Source organism: Humulus lupulus, chromosome 4 (genome assembly GCF_963169125.1).
Source record: "Humulus lupulus chromosome 4, drHumLupu1.1, whole genome shotgun sequence".
NCBI classification, from domain to species: domain Eukaryota; kingdom Viridiplantae; phylum Streptophyta; class Magnoliopsida; order Rosales; family Cannabaceae; genus Humulus; species Humulus lupulus.
The window spans coordinates 248,776,981-248,792,679 of NC_084796.1; the positions used below are offsets into that span (position 1 = coordinate 248,776,981).

Here is a 15,699-nt window from a genome sequence, read left to right on the forward strand (position 1 = left end):
TGGGAATGTTTCATCGTCATCGCTAGACAAAGTTTTACTGGATAAGCTCTCGGAGTCACTCAGTATGGAATCATCAGAAGTTGAGCTTATTTCTTCAGACCAGTCACCCGAAGATCAAAGTTCTTCGACTTGTCACACGAGTCTATACCATAACCAAATAACAACCTTTAGCATCACATAAAACTCTATTGTGCCCACTCATATATCCTATGTGTGCATGGGCCATGCACACATGGTGAAAACTATTCATAACATTCAACTAGGCATAATTACACATAAATTCATCAAAAGAATAATGAAAATTATACCTATGTTACATGCATGGTCCTTATGTAAAAATCATATGGTTGCATAATAGACACATTTTTGAACGTAAAAGTGGAACACAAATTCGACCCTGATACCGTAGCAGACCAACCTCAGAAATAGAATAGTCCTTAGCTACCCCAGCTAAGACACTCTCTCTAATCTCCTGTAACTGAGCATCCACCAACTAACCCACCTTAATCCGCCCCAGTAGGGTCGATTGCAAGGTAATATTGGCCAACCGGCCCACCACCAACTCTATCTTGTTCTGGCTATCTCATCAGCCAACTCTCTCGATATCTGTGTGGAACTAAATAACTGACCCGGGCCCTTTCGACTCAATGCATCCGCCACTACGTTGGCTTTCCCTGGGTGGTAAAGAATATCACAGTCATAGTCATTTACCAACTCTAGCCAACGCCTTTGCCTTATGTTCATGTCCTTCTACGTGAAGAAGTATTTCAAACTCTTATGATCGGTGTATATCTCGCACTTCTCCCCATACAGATAATGCCGGCAAACTTGTAGTGCGAATACCACCACTGCCAATTCTAAGTCATGGGTAGGATACTGCTGCTCATACTCCTTTAGTTGCTGTGATGCATAAGCTATAACATTCCCGTTCTGCATCACAATATACCACGAACTTTCCTCCATCCGAAGGAAGACTTAGCACAGGTGCAGTAATAAGTCACCGCTTCAACTCTTGAAAACTATTCTCACACTTGTCTGACCAGACGAACTTCAAATTTTTTCGAGTCAATTCTGTCATCAGTGTAGCAATCTTCGAGAACCCTTCCACAAATTGTTTGAAATAACCTGCTAACCCGAGGAAACTCCGAACCTCCGAGGTGTTCCTTGGCCTTGGCCAATCTCTCACAGCCTCCACCTTAGACGGATCCACCTTAATCCCATCTTTGCCAACTATATGTCCAAGGAATGTCACTTCTGGTAACCAAAACTCACAATTCTTACACTTAGCGTACAATCAGTGCTCTCTTAACCTCTGCAAGTGCTGTCAAAGATGTAACTCGTGCTCTGCCTCTGAACTGGAGTATACTAAAATGTCATCGATGAAGTCAATGACGAACTGTTCCAAGAAGTCCTTGAACTCCCGATTCATTAGGTCCATGAAGGCTCTTTCATTCTCTTGAAGTGTCTTAATATGAGGTATACATGTATAGAGACAGTTCCAGATTCAATACAGAAACTCGTCCATTTGGAAACTTTGGATCTCAAGTACACATTGGTGAAAGAATTGCCAAAATGGATCCACAAGCTTAAAAAATTGCGCCATCTCCTAGTTTCTTGACGAAGTAGTACGATTATTAGTGGCGAACCTCAAGTAATCTGCGTTTCTAATTCAGGTATTGGATCCATATCCTCTTTACAGAAAGTATCTTTGATAGCAGTGGAAAATGTTGAAGTCATTGAGCAATTGAGATGTTTGAAGCAACTGAGGAAAGTTGGTCTTGCCAATCACCATGAAAAAAATGGAAGGGAATTGTGCGAGTCCATTCAGAAAATGGAAAATCTCTGCAAAATCAAAGTTAGAGCAGCCACAGCGGAGAAGTTACTTGATTTGGATCACATAACAAAGCCTCCTACGAGTATCCAACACTTGAATCTAGAAGGTGGTCTAAGGAGATTTCCAAGCTGGATTAAGTCTCTTTCGAGTTTGGTTAAGCTTGTACTCAAGTCTTCAAAGCTAAGGCTCAAGGATGAAAGTAGTAGTCCACTGGAGAATCTTGAATCTTTACAGTGTTTGATGGAGCTTGAAATGGTTGATTACTACGTGGCAACCAAGTTGGTTTTCAAAACTAATACGTTCAAAAGCCTTAGGAAACTACATGTGGAGCAATTTGATGAGCTAAAGGAGGTTGTTGTAGAGAATATGGCATTGGTTATGTTGCAAAAACTAACCATATGCAAGTGTGAGAAATTAAAGGCACTTCAAACATGTTGTTCTCTTGGAAAACTTGAAGAATTGGATGTGTATGGGATGAGTGGTGATTTTATTAATGATATTCGAAGGAGGATTAAAGAGGGTCAGCTGAAAAACCATATTAAGAGATTTAATGATGAAACTTCTTCATGTCGTAGTAGTAATGCTGGCCATGCATTAAGCAGGAGAATAATGTCTTATCGGCATATCTCATGATAGAGTAATGATATGTGCCCCCAAACATTACACACAGTGACGTGCTTTTTAAAACAGCGGATCTCAGTTTTAATAAATGTGATTGGCTAGGCTAAACTAGTACATCACTGTGTGTAATGTTTGAGTGTATATTTTAGGTGCACATATCATTTCTCCTCGTGATATATCTGATTAAAAATGATGGTGAGCAAATGTTTTAATTTCTTTGTGAGTATTCTTCTACATTAATTTACAAATATACCCTTTGTCAGGAAGTAATTTTATGGTGTTAGTTTTGTCATTTGAGGCTTTGTGTGTAATTTCACTCTTTTGTTGTTTTTTTCTTTATTAACAAATATTGTGTGATTTTGTTACTTTGTTAGTTTTTTTGCACATTTGTAATTTTGTGTTATTTTAATGAAAGAAAGAGATATAATTTATTTTGTCTTTACTAACACTTAATAAGAAACACTATACATTTTATATGAATTCAAGACAACCTATATCATGGAAATTCTTAAGGAATATTAGAGCTCAACCAATGGTGATTTTGACTTTAAACACATGGTTTAATAAATATTTTTCTCTAATTTTTCAAATTTTGTTGAAATTTTAGCACAAATGCCTCATACGTTTTATATTATTTGGCAATTTAGTCCTTGAGTTCTATAACCATTAACAATTAAGTTCTTATATTTTACTTTTTTTTTAACAAAATTATTAGTTTTTGAATTTTATTTAGAGGTGTTATAGTATTTAGACTAATGTCAAAATTATTAATAAAAACTTAAAGGAATAATGGTAGCAAGACTAATCAAGTAGTTATAATTCTTGCAGTTAAATATCTATGTAAAAATTTTGACGGCAAAACTACTCAAGTAGTAACAATTCTTGCAATTAAATAGTGGAATTTCTTGCACTTAACTTCATGTCGTTTCTTCAAAAAAAAAAAAACTTCATGTCGATAAGTCAAATGTTAAAACTAACACTTTGGCACACATGGCAGTCCCTAGGTACGTCGCTAGTGTTTGGGAAGCCTTTAGCTTGCGAGATATACGCTCACTCTTTTCGACAAGATTCTCCTTCCCATTGTTGATGTCGAAAGTGAATTCGAAAGACCCTTTGAAAGCATTGTTTGTATCGTCTTGAGTTACAGGAACCGTAGCTAGAAAGATGATACTTGTAGTGCCCTGGGTAGCAATAATGATATAAATTAAAGGTGTGGGCCCAACATTCCTTACTTGGCCAAGGACTGGATACTGTATCGGGCCCAAAAAATTGCCTCAATTGTTGGGCTATTGTGACAGTCAGTATCTCGTGATCTATAGTGGGAAAGACCAGGTAAAGCTATAAAATCGCACATCGCATGGGGAAGGTAAAGTGTGATGATTATAAGACTGTGTAGGTATAGGACTACATAGTTGAAGATGACTTAAATGGATTGATGGGTACTACATATGCCTACCAGATGCATCTTCTTTTCGGTAGCCCATCACTTGAGAACTCCAAAGTTAAGCATGCTTGACCTAGAGTAGTCTTATGATGGGTGATCTCCTGAGAAGATTTCCCAGGAAGCGTGTGAGTGAGGACAAAACACGATGGAAAGACTCGTGTTGGTTTGTAGGGTCAGTCGTCATTTCAGGAAGCAGCCATAATGACATGGGACGTTACAGCTGTGTTTCCTTCTACACAAAGGGTAAACTTCCCACGCGATGGAGAGGCCCTTGGCGAAGCATGCGTAACTAGAAACTGCATGGTACTGTTCACACTTTGCGAAACACATCGTACATTTTGAGCCTCGTTATCATTTTTGGCCATGCAGGGCATCACGTTGGTTGTCTCGTTGGAGCACAGACCTGAAGATTGACCCTCATTGGTCACAACCTTCTAGGGTACCTTTTGGGCTAAGTCCTGAATGGTTGTACCTGAGCTCAGAGACGTGGAGCAGGCCTACATCGAGAGAGTTGCTTTTGCAGGCTGAGACACACTAGCAAGACTGTTAAGGTTCCTAGGAGATTTTTGAATTTCTGCCACTAATGGGGTCGGAGTGGTGCCGGTCTTTCAAAGCTTTCTCTTCTTAGGTTGAGGCGATTTTATCATTTCGATGAACTCGGCTGATGGAGACGCTGGGAGAGCGTTCCTTTCAACATTGGATTGGGCCTTCGAAGTAGCCCAATCAAGAAACCACTTCAGACAGACTGAGTGAAATGGGGATCGCTCCTAGCTTTCAGCCTTTATCGACTCCATGTGCATGGGATAACTTTGCTATTCGTAGTTCTTAATAAGGGTAGGTTGAAAGCAAAACTTCATCTCGTGATTGAGTATGCTGCATTTAAAGCAGATTTTGGGCAGATAGACATACTTAAATTGCAACCATAAGGGAGTTAAGTTCCCCCTCTAGATCGGAAACCCAGAAACAAGTAGCTTTCCCAACTCTATCACTGCCTGGAACTTGAAAGTGCCTGAACCATATGTTAGGGCTCTCTCTGGTATAGTGTAAGTCTTCCCAGTTCTTGCTACCACCATATGCAAACTGACATTCTTCCAAAATTCAATGGGGATGTTGTGGACATACACCCATATCAGGGTGGTTGAGAATTCCACTCTTGAATAACTTACGTCTATCGGGCATGGCTCAATGGCAAGCAGAGCACCGCTGACGGACCAAGGTCTTCGATCTAGAATTCTTTGAGCGTCATCCATATAATTAAAACGAAACATAAACATGCCATTATGGAAATCTTGGGTCGACCAACCCTCAAATGAGGCCCAGGCCACCTTCAAGGCAGCCTTAAGAATATTGAAGGGTATTCATTTTCTTTAGAAAATCTTATCTAGGAGCAGGTTACCGTGGACATAAGCATTGTCAGACGGAACCAATTCCATTTCAAGATCCTCCATTGAAATTTGGAGAGCTTCATCGAACCACTCTGACAGCTCTGGTGCTTCAACGACTTGGAAACTCATGTTGAAGAAGATTAATTGTAAATAACAGACACAAGAAACAAGAACACGCGATTTCTAAGACACTTACTAGAGATCCTAGCTCATCTAGATCACTTTCTTCTTCTTCTTCTTCTTTTCCCTTATTTTTCCTTCCATAGAACATCGTTATGCCTCCTCTCACCTATGGAGGTTGCTAAGCTGGTAAAGTTGGTCATGGAATGTAACAGCGGAGAGTACATAGTCTCTGAGTGTGCGAATTGCTGGCTTAGCAGCGTCCCCACTCAACACATTGCCCTGATGTTGGGCCATCTTTGCTAACCATTTCTGCTTTCTGTTACGTCTGCAAGTCCTCTCAATTTCAGTATTAATGGGCAAAAGATTGTCAGTCCCTCTACGTCACATATACCATTTGGCACCTGAAATTAAGATTCTCAAACACAACAGTTAGAGACAATTAACACAGAAAAATCAAATTAGAATAAAAATTAATTGTATTGATATTAATAAAAATAAATCCCTGGCAACAACGCCAAAAACTTGTTGTGTAAAATTGACACGCAAGCATACGTAATCGACACAAGTAATACAATAATAAATAAAGATCGTTCTCACGAAGATTGATTTACTAATTATCAACAAATTAATTTTCTATTTCTTTTTGGTCAACAATAAATTAGTTTCAACAATATTAAAATAACCAAAGCAATTTTAATTTCATCACTAAGGGGTTGTTTTGGTATGGAGTAAAGTAAATATGGGAACGAGAATCTAAATCCCTTCCTATGTTTGGTTCAAATTTTAATGGGGTAAAATTAATAATTTGTGTGAGCCCCATGTATTTTAAGGGTAAAGTGAACATTTTTGTATACAAGAGTTTAATATTACCTCCATCCTAAGTTACTCTACACTTTCAAAGCAACTCAACTACTCAAAACAAACAACTCCTAAGAGAGTTTGATCCTCCACGCCGCAAAACTCATCTTCTAGTGCAAGGGAGTCATAAAGGTCGCAAAATCATCATCATTCATCTTATCGGAATCTTGACTCGGAAATCTGGTTGGAAGTTTGAATGAAACCACCATGAAATACCTCACCTCTACACCACATCTTTAGAGAGAAAAGTCGAAGGCAAAATATTTCATTTATTTATGTTATTTTAGTAATAAAAATAGATTTTTGAAGTGGATTCTTTTGTATTTTAGTTTTGTTTTTCAATAATATTTATTTTTATGTATTCTTTCTGAATTTAAGCTTGACCAAATCAAAAATATATCCCGCGTATGGGGTTATATATGCGTATGGGGTTAGCATCGCATGCATGAGGTCCATTCCATATGCATGTGACTTTTCTTTAATATTCGTTGGAATTTTGGGTCTGATTAGAGTGGAAAATCAATAACTAAGGTAAGTCTACGCTCCAAGTACAAGAAGATATATCACATCAACATCATGTGCATGTATGGACCATTTATTTAGTTACATATATGATTATGAATGGATCAATTCAAAGTTTTTTTTTTTTTTTTTCCTTTTGCTTTAAAGAAGTTTGGACACAGTTAAGATACATTAAACATACAAGGGAATTCTCATCTCGGCCTTCACTTTAAGTCTTATCGGTGACGTTCTCAGTGTTCTCGACTTGTAAGAAATTTTCGGCGCGATTTTTTTTATGATCGTGTATATTATAGCTATTTAGAGCATCTGTAAATTTTCAGAAAATTCCGAATAGTTTACAGTACCGAAAATTAGGTTCAACCATGTTGTTTTCCACGCGCATAAAAAAAATTAGTCACGCGTGCAACAACATGTTTGAACTTAGTTTTTGGTACTGTAAACTATTCAGAATTTTTTAAAAATTTGTAGGATACTCTAAATAGCTATAATATACACTGTCATAAAAAATAATCGCACCAAAAACTACTCATAGGTCGAAAACACTAAAAGTTCTACCAGTAGGGCTTAAAGTGTAAGCCTTATAAATATATAAAAAAAATTGTCATTTATATATGAGTTTATACTTTTTTGAACCCTGTGTTTTGTCTTATTACCTGTTTGGACCCTGTGTTTTGAAAAATTACTTTTTGGACCTTATGTTTTGTAAAATGGTTAAAATAAAACCCTAAACTCAATTTTGATGAAGAAAAAATTAAATATAACAATACAGTTTTTAAGTAGAATGATTTTATTTTTGTTCTGAATTGTTAGTTTGGTAAATTATTTGTGATTTTAGTTGAGAACTCATTGATCAAAATTGAATTTATTGTTCTATTTTAACCATTTTACAAAATACAGGTAGAAAAAATAATTTGTTAAAACACAATATACATAATATAATATGTAGTAAGACAAAACTAAGGATTCAAAAAGTATAAATCATTTATATATTAATGGGAAAGCACATATTTACTTTTTATTGGTTATTGATTGGTTGGTTCTATTATTATTTGTGGTTGCAAATGCAGCAACAACCTCTAGTCAACGAAAATGTTAACACTCTCCTCTCCTGTAAAGAAAATGATTGGTTACCTTAGTCCTAGAAAAGTAGAAGCTTGACTTTTTCTTTACATGAGTTTCTAATTATAATTATTCTATTCACATGTTCACGATATTACGTAATAATTACACCAATAACGTCGTAATGTCACGTAATTTCCTTCCTATTTATTTCCTTAATTATTATACGATTGATCTAAAAGACCAAACCGAAACCGAGTCAAAAACTCTGACTAATGCTTTTCTATAAAAACAAAGTGTGTTTCATGGTCTCTGCAGAAACACAATCAAATTGGTAGAGAGAGATTGATTAGCTGAGCTCTGCAGAAAACCAACAACCAATCATGGAAGTGGTGGCATCAGTATCCGCAGCTCTGCCGGTGGCTTTGGTCTTGGTCAACAGAGTACTAGCCAGTCTCTCCGATCAAGGAGGGAGCTCCGGAGCAAAACAAGACGTTGAAAAACTCAAACGTCAGCTCTCATCATTTCAAGCCTTCATCAAGTTGAAAGAAAATCAGGAAAAAGATCATGTTTCTCAAGATTTAGTAAACAAGATTAAAGACGTAACTGCTGACATCGAAGATGCACTCGACGATTTCATGTTCGAAGTTCACATGGATCGTACTCAACCCCACCCAAATGCACGCGCTCAGTATGTCCACGACTTGGCTCATAAAATGATTAATCACAAACCCATCAAACGCTTATCCAAACGAGAGAAGAGGATCAACCAAAGAATCGAAGCCGAAAAGCTGATGGATCGTATGGCAGCAGAAAAACATGGTTCGGAGCTGACTGACTTAGCATCGGACTCATTTTTCGAGGACAACAGATTGGTGGGGTTCATAACACGCCGAGAAGAGATGTTGAATCAGTTGATCAATGGAGACTCGAAGCGTACGACCATTCAAGTTGTTGGTCCTGGTGGTTCGGGCAAGACTTTTCTTGTTAAGAAAGTTTATTCAGATCAACATGTGGTGACGCACTTCCATTGCCGAGCTTGGCTTCGGCTGTCTCGTTATGATTCCAGTGAGGTGTTGGTGTTAGACAGTCGTTTCGATCCAACTACCGGCGATAGTAGTATTGTCAGTGAATCTGGACGAGTTGACACAATAAGACTACACAACTATCTGCATCAGAAAAGGTATCTGATCGTTCTTGACAATGTTTGGAATCGACAAAGTTTGGTGCAGATTTTGAAAGATTTACCTGATCAAGAAAATGGTAGCCGGGTTATAATCACTACTCGAAACAATATTGATGTAGCTGATGATAAACCCAAACACACACATAAACTAGATGGGTTGATTGAGAAAGAGGCAAGGGAGCTTTTCTACGCACGAGCTTTTCCAAGAACTCGTCGTTGTCCAAACATTTTGGAAAAAGTGTCCAGTAAAATATTGAACAAGTGTGATGGTCTGCCTCTAGCTATTGCTGCAGTTGGTTTTCTGCTTTCAACTGGGCAGTGGAGAGAACTTGAGTGTGATTGGGAAACTTTTTACAACAGCCTTGCACATGAGATTGGAACTAGCTCAAAGTTTCCCATTATAAGCAGTGTTTTGCAGCCAAGTTTTGTGGATCTTCAAGAAAATCTCAAGAGTTGTTTCTTGTATTTCAGCATCTTTCCAGAAGGCCAATCTGTCTCGCGCGGGAGGTTGATTCGTTCCTGGCTAGCCGAGGGGTTTGTCAAGGAAGTGAATGGGAAAACGCCAGAAGAAGTTGCGGAAACTTATCTCAACGAACTCATTGGACGAAACTTGGTTCGCATTTGCTCTTCTGAGATCGATGGTCGTGTAAGAACTTGCCAAGTTCTGAGGTTATACCATGAGTTTATAGCTCCTTTGTCCAAGGATGGAAACTTTGTCACCGTTGTGGACAGGAAGAACTCCAAACCAAGCCTAAATGAAAAGGTTCGACGGCTTTCCTTTCATGAATCTTTTCCATTAAAACCAGATGAGATGATAACCGATGCTAAGTATGTTCGTACTTTGTTTATGTTTGGTCATCATCATCATCATGACATTGGTACCATTGAGGATGGCTCAAAGAAAGAATCTAGAAGGGAAAGAATGAAAAACAGAATAAGATCATTCACAACATCCAGTTATAGTGATCAAGATCATCACTTGGAAATGTTTTTGAGAAAGTTCAGACTGTTAAAGGTTCTAGATTTGCAACAAGTACCAGTGCAAAATCTTACCAAATATGTAGGCTCTTTCATTCTCTTGAAGTGTCTTAATATGAGGTATACATGTATAGAGACAGTTCCAGATTCAATACAGAAACTCGTCCATTTGGAAACTTTGGATCTCAAGTACACATTGGTGAAAAAATTGCCTAAATGGATCCACAAGCTTCAAAAATTGCGCCATCTCCTAGTTTCTCGACGAAGTAGTACGATTATTAGTGGCGAACCTCAAGCAATCTGCGTTTCTAATTCTGGTATTGGATCCATATCCTCTTTACAGAAAGTATCTCTGATAGCAGTGGAAAATGTTGAAGTCATTAAGCAATTGGGACATTTGAAGCAACTGAGGAAAGTTGGTCTTGCCAATCACCATGAAAAAAATGGAAGGGAATTGTGTGAGTCCATTCAGAAAATGGAAAATCTCTGCAAAATCAAAGTTAGAGCAGCCACAGCTGAGAGGTTTCTTGATTTGGATCACATAACAAAGCCTCCTATGAGTATCCAACACTTGAATTTAGAAGGTGGTCTAAGGAGATTTCCAAGCTGGATTAAGTCTCTTTCGAGTTTGGTTAAGCTTGTACTCAAGTCTTCAAAGCTAAGGCTCAAGGATGAAAGTAGTAGTCCACTGGAGAATCTTGAATCTTTACAGTGTTTGATGGAGCTTGAAATGGTTGATTACTACGTGGGAACCAAGTTGGTTTTCAAAGCTAATACGTTCAAAAGCCTTAGGAAACTGCATGTGGAGCAATTTGATGAGCTAAAGGAGGTTGTTGTGGAGACTATGGCATTGGTTATGCTGCAAAAACTGACCATATGCAAGTGTGAGAAATTAAAGGCACTTCCAACAAGTTGTTCTCTTGAAAAACTTGAAGAATTGGTTGTGTATGGGATGAGTGGTGATTTTATTTATGATATTAATAGGAGGATTAATGAGGGTCAGCTGAAAAACCATATTCAGAGATCTAATGATGAAGCTTCTTCAAGTAGTAGTAGTAATGCTGGCCATGCATTAAGCAGGAGAATAATGTCTTATCGACATATCTCATGATAGAGTAATGATTCGTGCACCCAAATTCTTCCAAATATTACGTATAGTGACGTGTCACATTATTATTTTTTAAAACAATAGGTCAAAGTTTTAATAAATGTGATTGGCTAGGCTAAACTGGCACATCACTGTATGTAATGTTTCATAGTATATTTTGGGTGCACATATCATTATTCCCTCCTGATATATCCAATTAAAAATGAAGGTGAGCAAATGTTTCAATTTCTTAGTGTGTTTTTTTCTACATTAATTTACAAATATACCCTTTGTGTGAAAGTAATTTTATGATGTTAGTTTTGTCATTTGAGGCTTTGTGTGTAATTTCACTCTTTTGTTGTTTTTTCTTTATTTACAAATATTGTGTGACTTTGTTAGCTGTTTTGCACACTTGTAATTTTGTGTTATTTTAATGAATAAAAGAGATATAATTTATTTTGTCTTTACTAACACCTAATAAGAAACACTATATATTTTATATGAATTCAAGACAACCTATGTATCATGGCAATCCCCAATGGTGATTTTGACTTTAAAGACACGGTTTAATAAATATTTTTCTCTGATTTTTCAAATTTTGTTGAGATTTTAGCACAAATGCCTCGTGTGTTTTATCTTATTTGGCAATTCAGTCCTTAAGAAATTAGTTTGGCAATTTAGTCCTTGAGTTCTATAACCATTAACAATTAAGTTCTTATTTTTTTTACTTTTTATCAACAAAATTATTAGATTTTTAATTTGTTTTGTTTGGATTTTTTTATATAGTATGATGTGTAAAAATATTTAGAGGTGTTATAGTATTTAGACTAATGTCAAAATTATTAATAAAACTTAAAGGGATAATAGTGACAAAACTACTCAAGTAGTTATAATTCTTGTATTTAAATACCTATGTAAAAAATTTGACGGCAAAATTACTCAAGTAATTATGATCCTAGTAGTTAAATACCCATACAAGATGTAAAATCCTTTTTTGGCTAAACTTTAATTTAGACAAAATATTTTAATTGTTTAAAGAAAAATTAAGTTGATTTTCAGTAGCATATCTCCATATTGATTTTCGGTTTTATTAAGCAATATTTTCAGCTGATTTTGTTATGTGAAAATATCTTTAAGTGTGAATATATTTGTTACCTTAATTATCTCAAATAATCAATTCTTGGTAAAAATATATTGTGCAAATATCTTAAGATTATTTTCAGGGATTATGTGGGATTATGTCTATTCTGGAATTAAGTTGGTGTCGAAAATGAACATGGTCAAAAGAAATGACCATGTTCGTTCTGCCAGATGAGGCTGACTTCGTTGCTGACTCATCAGTTTCTTTTTCTGTCGACACAGAATGCATCTGGCTGGCTGATTTCTTAAATCAAAGGAATTCGCAAATTAATTTCAGAGATACCAGAAAATAATGGCCTTGGATGTTCCCTGCCTATAAATACCTTGCCAAGGCCTTTGGAATTTTCACCTCTTCCATTTTGAAGAGTGTGTTTTATTTGTAGAGATTAAGTTTGTTCACCTTAATCTTTGTGAGAGTGTTGAGTGTACTTGTGGATATCTATCTAGTCCTTTGTAATCAGATAGTGTCTATTTTGAACGTGTTCATAAGGATCTTCGGGAGAGGATTCTATCTAAGTCCCACTTCGGGAGGAAGTGTGCACTCACTATTCTTTGAAGGGAGTTCAAGAGAATCAGCGTTTCATCAAACCAGATTCGTAGAGAAGAGTACAACAAGATTGCGGCAATAGTTTAAGAGGGAGTCTTACATTGTTTAAGTCAATGCTTTTGTACACTTTGTTTCTTTACTAATTGGTTTATTCTCTGGGCGTGGCCCCAAGGAGTAAGTTATCCGAAAGGGTTTCTGAACCTTGTAAAAATTCATTGTGTTCTTTAATTTTTGCACTGTCTATTTATTGTGTTCAGTTCTGTCGTGACAAGTTCGGATTCTATTTCGACAGATCTGCTTTCTGTGTAAACAATTAATTACCATTCCGCATTTTAATTAATTCATGGTTTAATTAATTTGGTAATTACTAAAAACAGAATTTCACAAGAATTTTGACAACAAAATCATAAGTATTAAGTTTTCTTGCACTAAGTCAAATGTTAAAACTAACATTGTGAGACACGTGGTAGCCTCCAATTAGTCCAAAATATTTTAAAAATAATTAAAAAAACTCAAGAAAAAATAAAAAAATTATTTTAATTCCAAATTTAATTTTTAAATATTTTAAAAATAATTAAAAATTTATAAGAAAAAAATTAAATAAAATATTTTAAATTCTAAAAAATTAACAAAAGTATTTTTAAAACTAAAAAACATTAATTTAATGAAAAATCTAAATAAAACCATAAAATTTTCATTTTGATTGTGATTGTGATTAAAATCTAAATACAATCTAATTTCATATTTTTGCATATGTATTTAACTGCAAGAATTGTAACTACTTGAGTAGTTTTGTAGTCATTATCCCAAACTTAAAAGTTTGTAATTTTTTTTTTAACTAAAATGACTTAATTGTTGCTGTTTTTGAAACTCAAGAACATATTACCAAAAAAATATATACTCTTAGGGATTGAATTGTTACAAAATTTAGAGGAGCATACTAAAAACCCACTTTTGTTCTATGTTGTGTTTGTAGACCCCAAAATATGGGTACAAAAATTCTCATAATTTTCTAAGTTATTTTTTGAGATGATTACAAAAAATGCTATTGGTGTGTCCAACCAAGGCACCAGAGTGCATGTCGTTCAACTAGTGTGTTCTTCAAAGGGAAATTTAGAAACTTCAAATAGTAGTTAGTCTCGACCAACTTTCCTTCGAACCATGTTGTTGGCAAGGTCAGTTTCGTTGGATGTGTTCCAATCAAATAGATGAATGCTCAACATGAGTCAATTCTCGAATTTTCTCCTAGTGCACTAAAACATTGATCGATCTATTGATGTTGATGCTCAGCACATTATATAGCTTCGGGTGTTAAAAAATTTTTGCAACCCGCCAAACCCAAATAACTTGTCCAAACCAAATCGAAAAAATAGGAAAAAACACAACAAAAAACCCAAATATATATACTATTATATTAAAAAAGAAAATTAAATAAGTAAAATAACATCATGATTATTGTTGACTGTCTTTTTCCCTATCAACTAATTAAACAAAATCTTAAGGAAATATAGTAGAGAACGCGGGATTTACGTGGTTTAGGTTATTAATTAACATTAGTCTACGGGTCACTTGTATTAGAACTTGAGAAACTTGGGGGTTCAAGCTTCTATGGAGTTTAGGCAGCGTTTTCGCAATGTTCTGAATACAAATATATCTAGGATCATTTACAATGTGTGCTCTAACCCTATTTATAGAAGGCTGAGGACAATTATTTCCCTAATGAGAATTTATTACAAACATTATCCCTTAATGGGGTATGAACTGAAATATAATAAATACATATTCCCGTATTTAAGGAGTTGGTGGGCCCATGAGTATCACAGTGGGCCCATCTATGAGGTTCTAGCCCACAACTTTTTGGGGTAACACAACCCTCAGAGTGTCAAGGGGTAGCTGCACGATTTCCATATCAGGCGGCGTCATGGGACATCCTATTTGTTGCTTGTACAGACTCAACACCACGATTTGGGCAACAGTGAAGTGTCATACGGTGGCTTGTAGTCCAGGATCACTGTGCTGACACCTGTCACTCTACTCCAGGCCCGGAGAACAAACTTTGCAGGCTTGGAAGATTTGAATGGAGAGGACCTAGATGGCACTGGCTATAGTCCTCGAGATGTAGCCTTCCCCGAGGACAAACTTCTCCATTGGTGGTGGACGACCAGTAATCAACAAGGCTTTCCTTCCGGGGAGCTCCAAGCGAGCTCACAAGGGCTTCATTACCTTCCATGAAGCTTAATTACTCTTCAGTGATTGTCACGTGTCACTTGGTGAAAATACGGACAACAATTATTTATTTTAAAAATGAATATTCAAACATTGATTCAATCAATTCAATAAATATTTTTTTATAATTAAACCAATTTTAACAATTATTTTAGAGTATTTTTTATAATACATTTTAACTAATTTATAAGAAAAAAGTATCTCTTTTTTTTTGTTTTTTTTTAATCTCCGGGCCTTTAATAAGCGGTGCAATAATAAGTAGGGGCCAAGTTTGAATCAAAAGAGCCTGAGTGTGCTGAAGAGATAGGTATTATGGGCCCTACGACCTTTCTTTTCATTGTGAGCTTTTGGAATGGTCCACAAGGTCTTCAAACACCAGAGGGGGTTTAAGGAGTGACAGGGTGGGCCAAAACTTATTAATAGTTTCTTGGCCCAGGTATAAATTAAAGGTGTGGGCCCAACATTCCTTACTTGGCCAAGGACTGGACACTGTATCGGGCCCAAAAAATTGCCTCAATTGTTGGGCTGTTGTGACAGTCAGTAACCCGTGATCCATAGCGGGAAAGACCGGGTAAAGCTGTGAAATCTCACATCGCCTGGGGAAGGTCAAGTGTGATGATTATAAGATTGTGTAGGTATGAGACTACACAGTTGAAGATGGCTTAAATGGATTGATGGGTACTACATAT

The 15,699-nt window shown here is 36.3% G+C and overlaps 1 protein-coding gene across 1 annotated transcript; it reads left to right on the forward strand.

Annotated features, from left to right (window-relative positions):
* The first annotated feature begins 8,229 nt into the window (after window positions 1-8,229).
* LOC133833160 (disease resistance protein RPM1-like) lies at window positions 8,230-11,121 on the forward strand. Its single transcript, XM_062263411.1, has one exon. It carries the CDS (start codon window positions 8,230-8,232, stop codon window positions 11,119-11,121), a length of 2,892 nt encoding a protein of 963 aa, XP_062119395.1.
* The last annotated feature ends 4,578 nt before the right edge of the window (window positions 11,122-15,699 follow it).

Bases quoted from the DNA above. Each gene is read 5' to 3' on its own strand.
- LOC133833160 (XM_062263411.1), top strand. From the start codon at position 8,230: ATGGAAGTGGTGGCATCAGTATCCGCAGCTCTGCCGGTGGCTTTGGTC.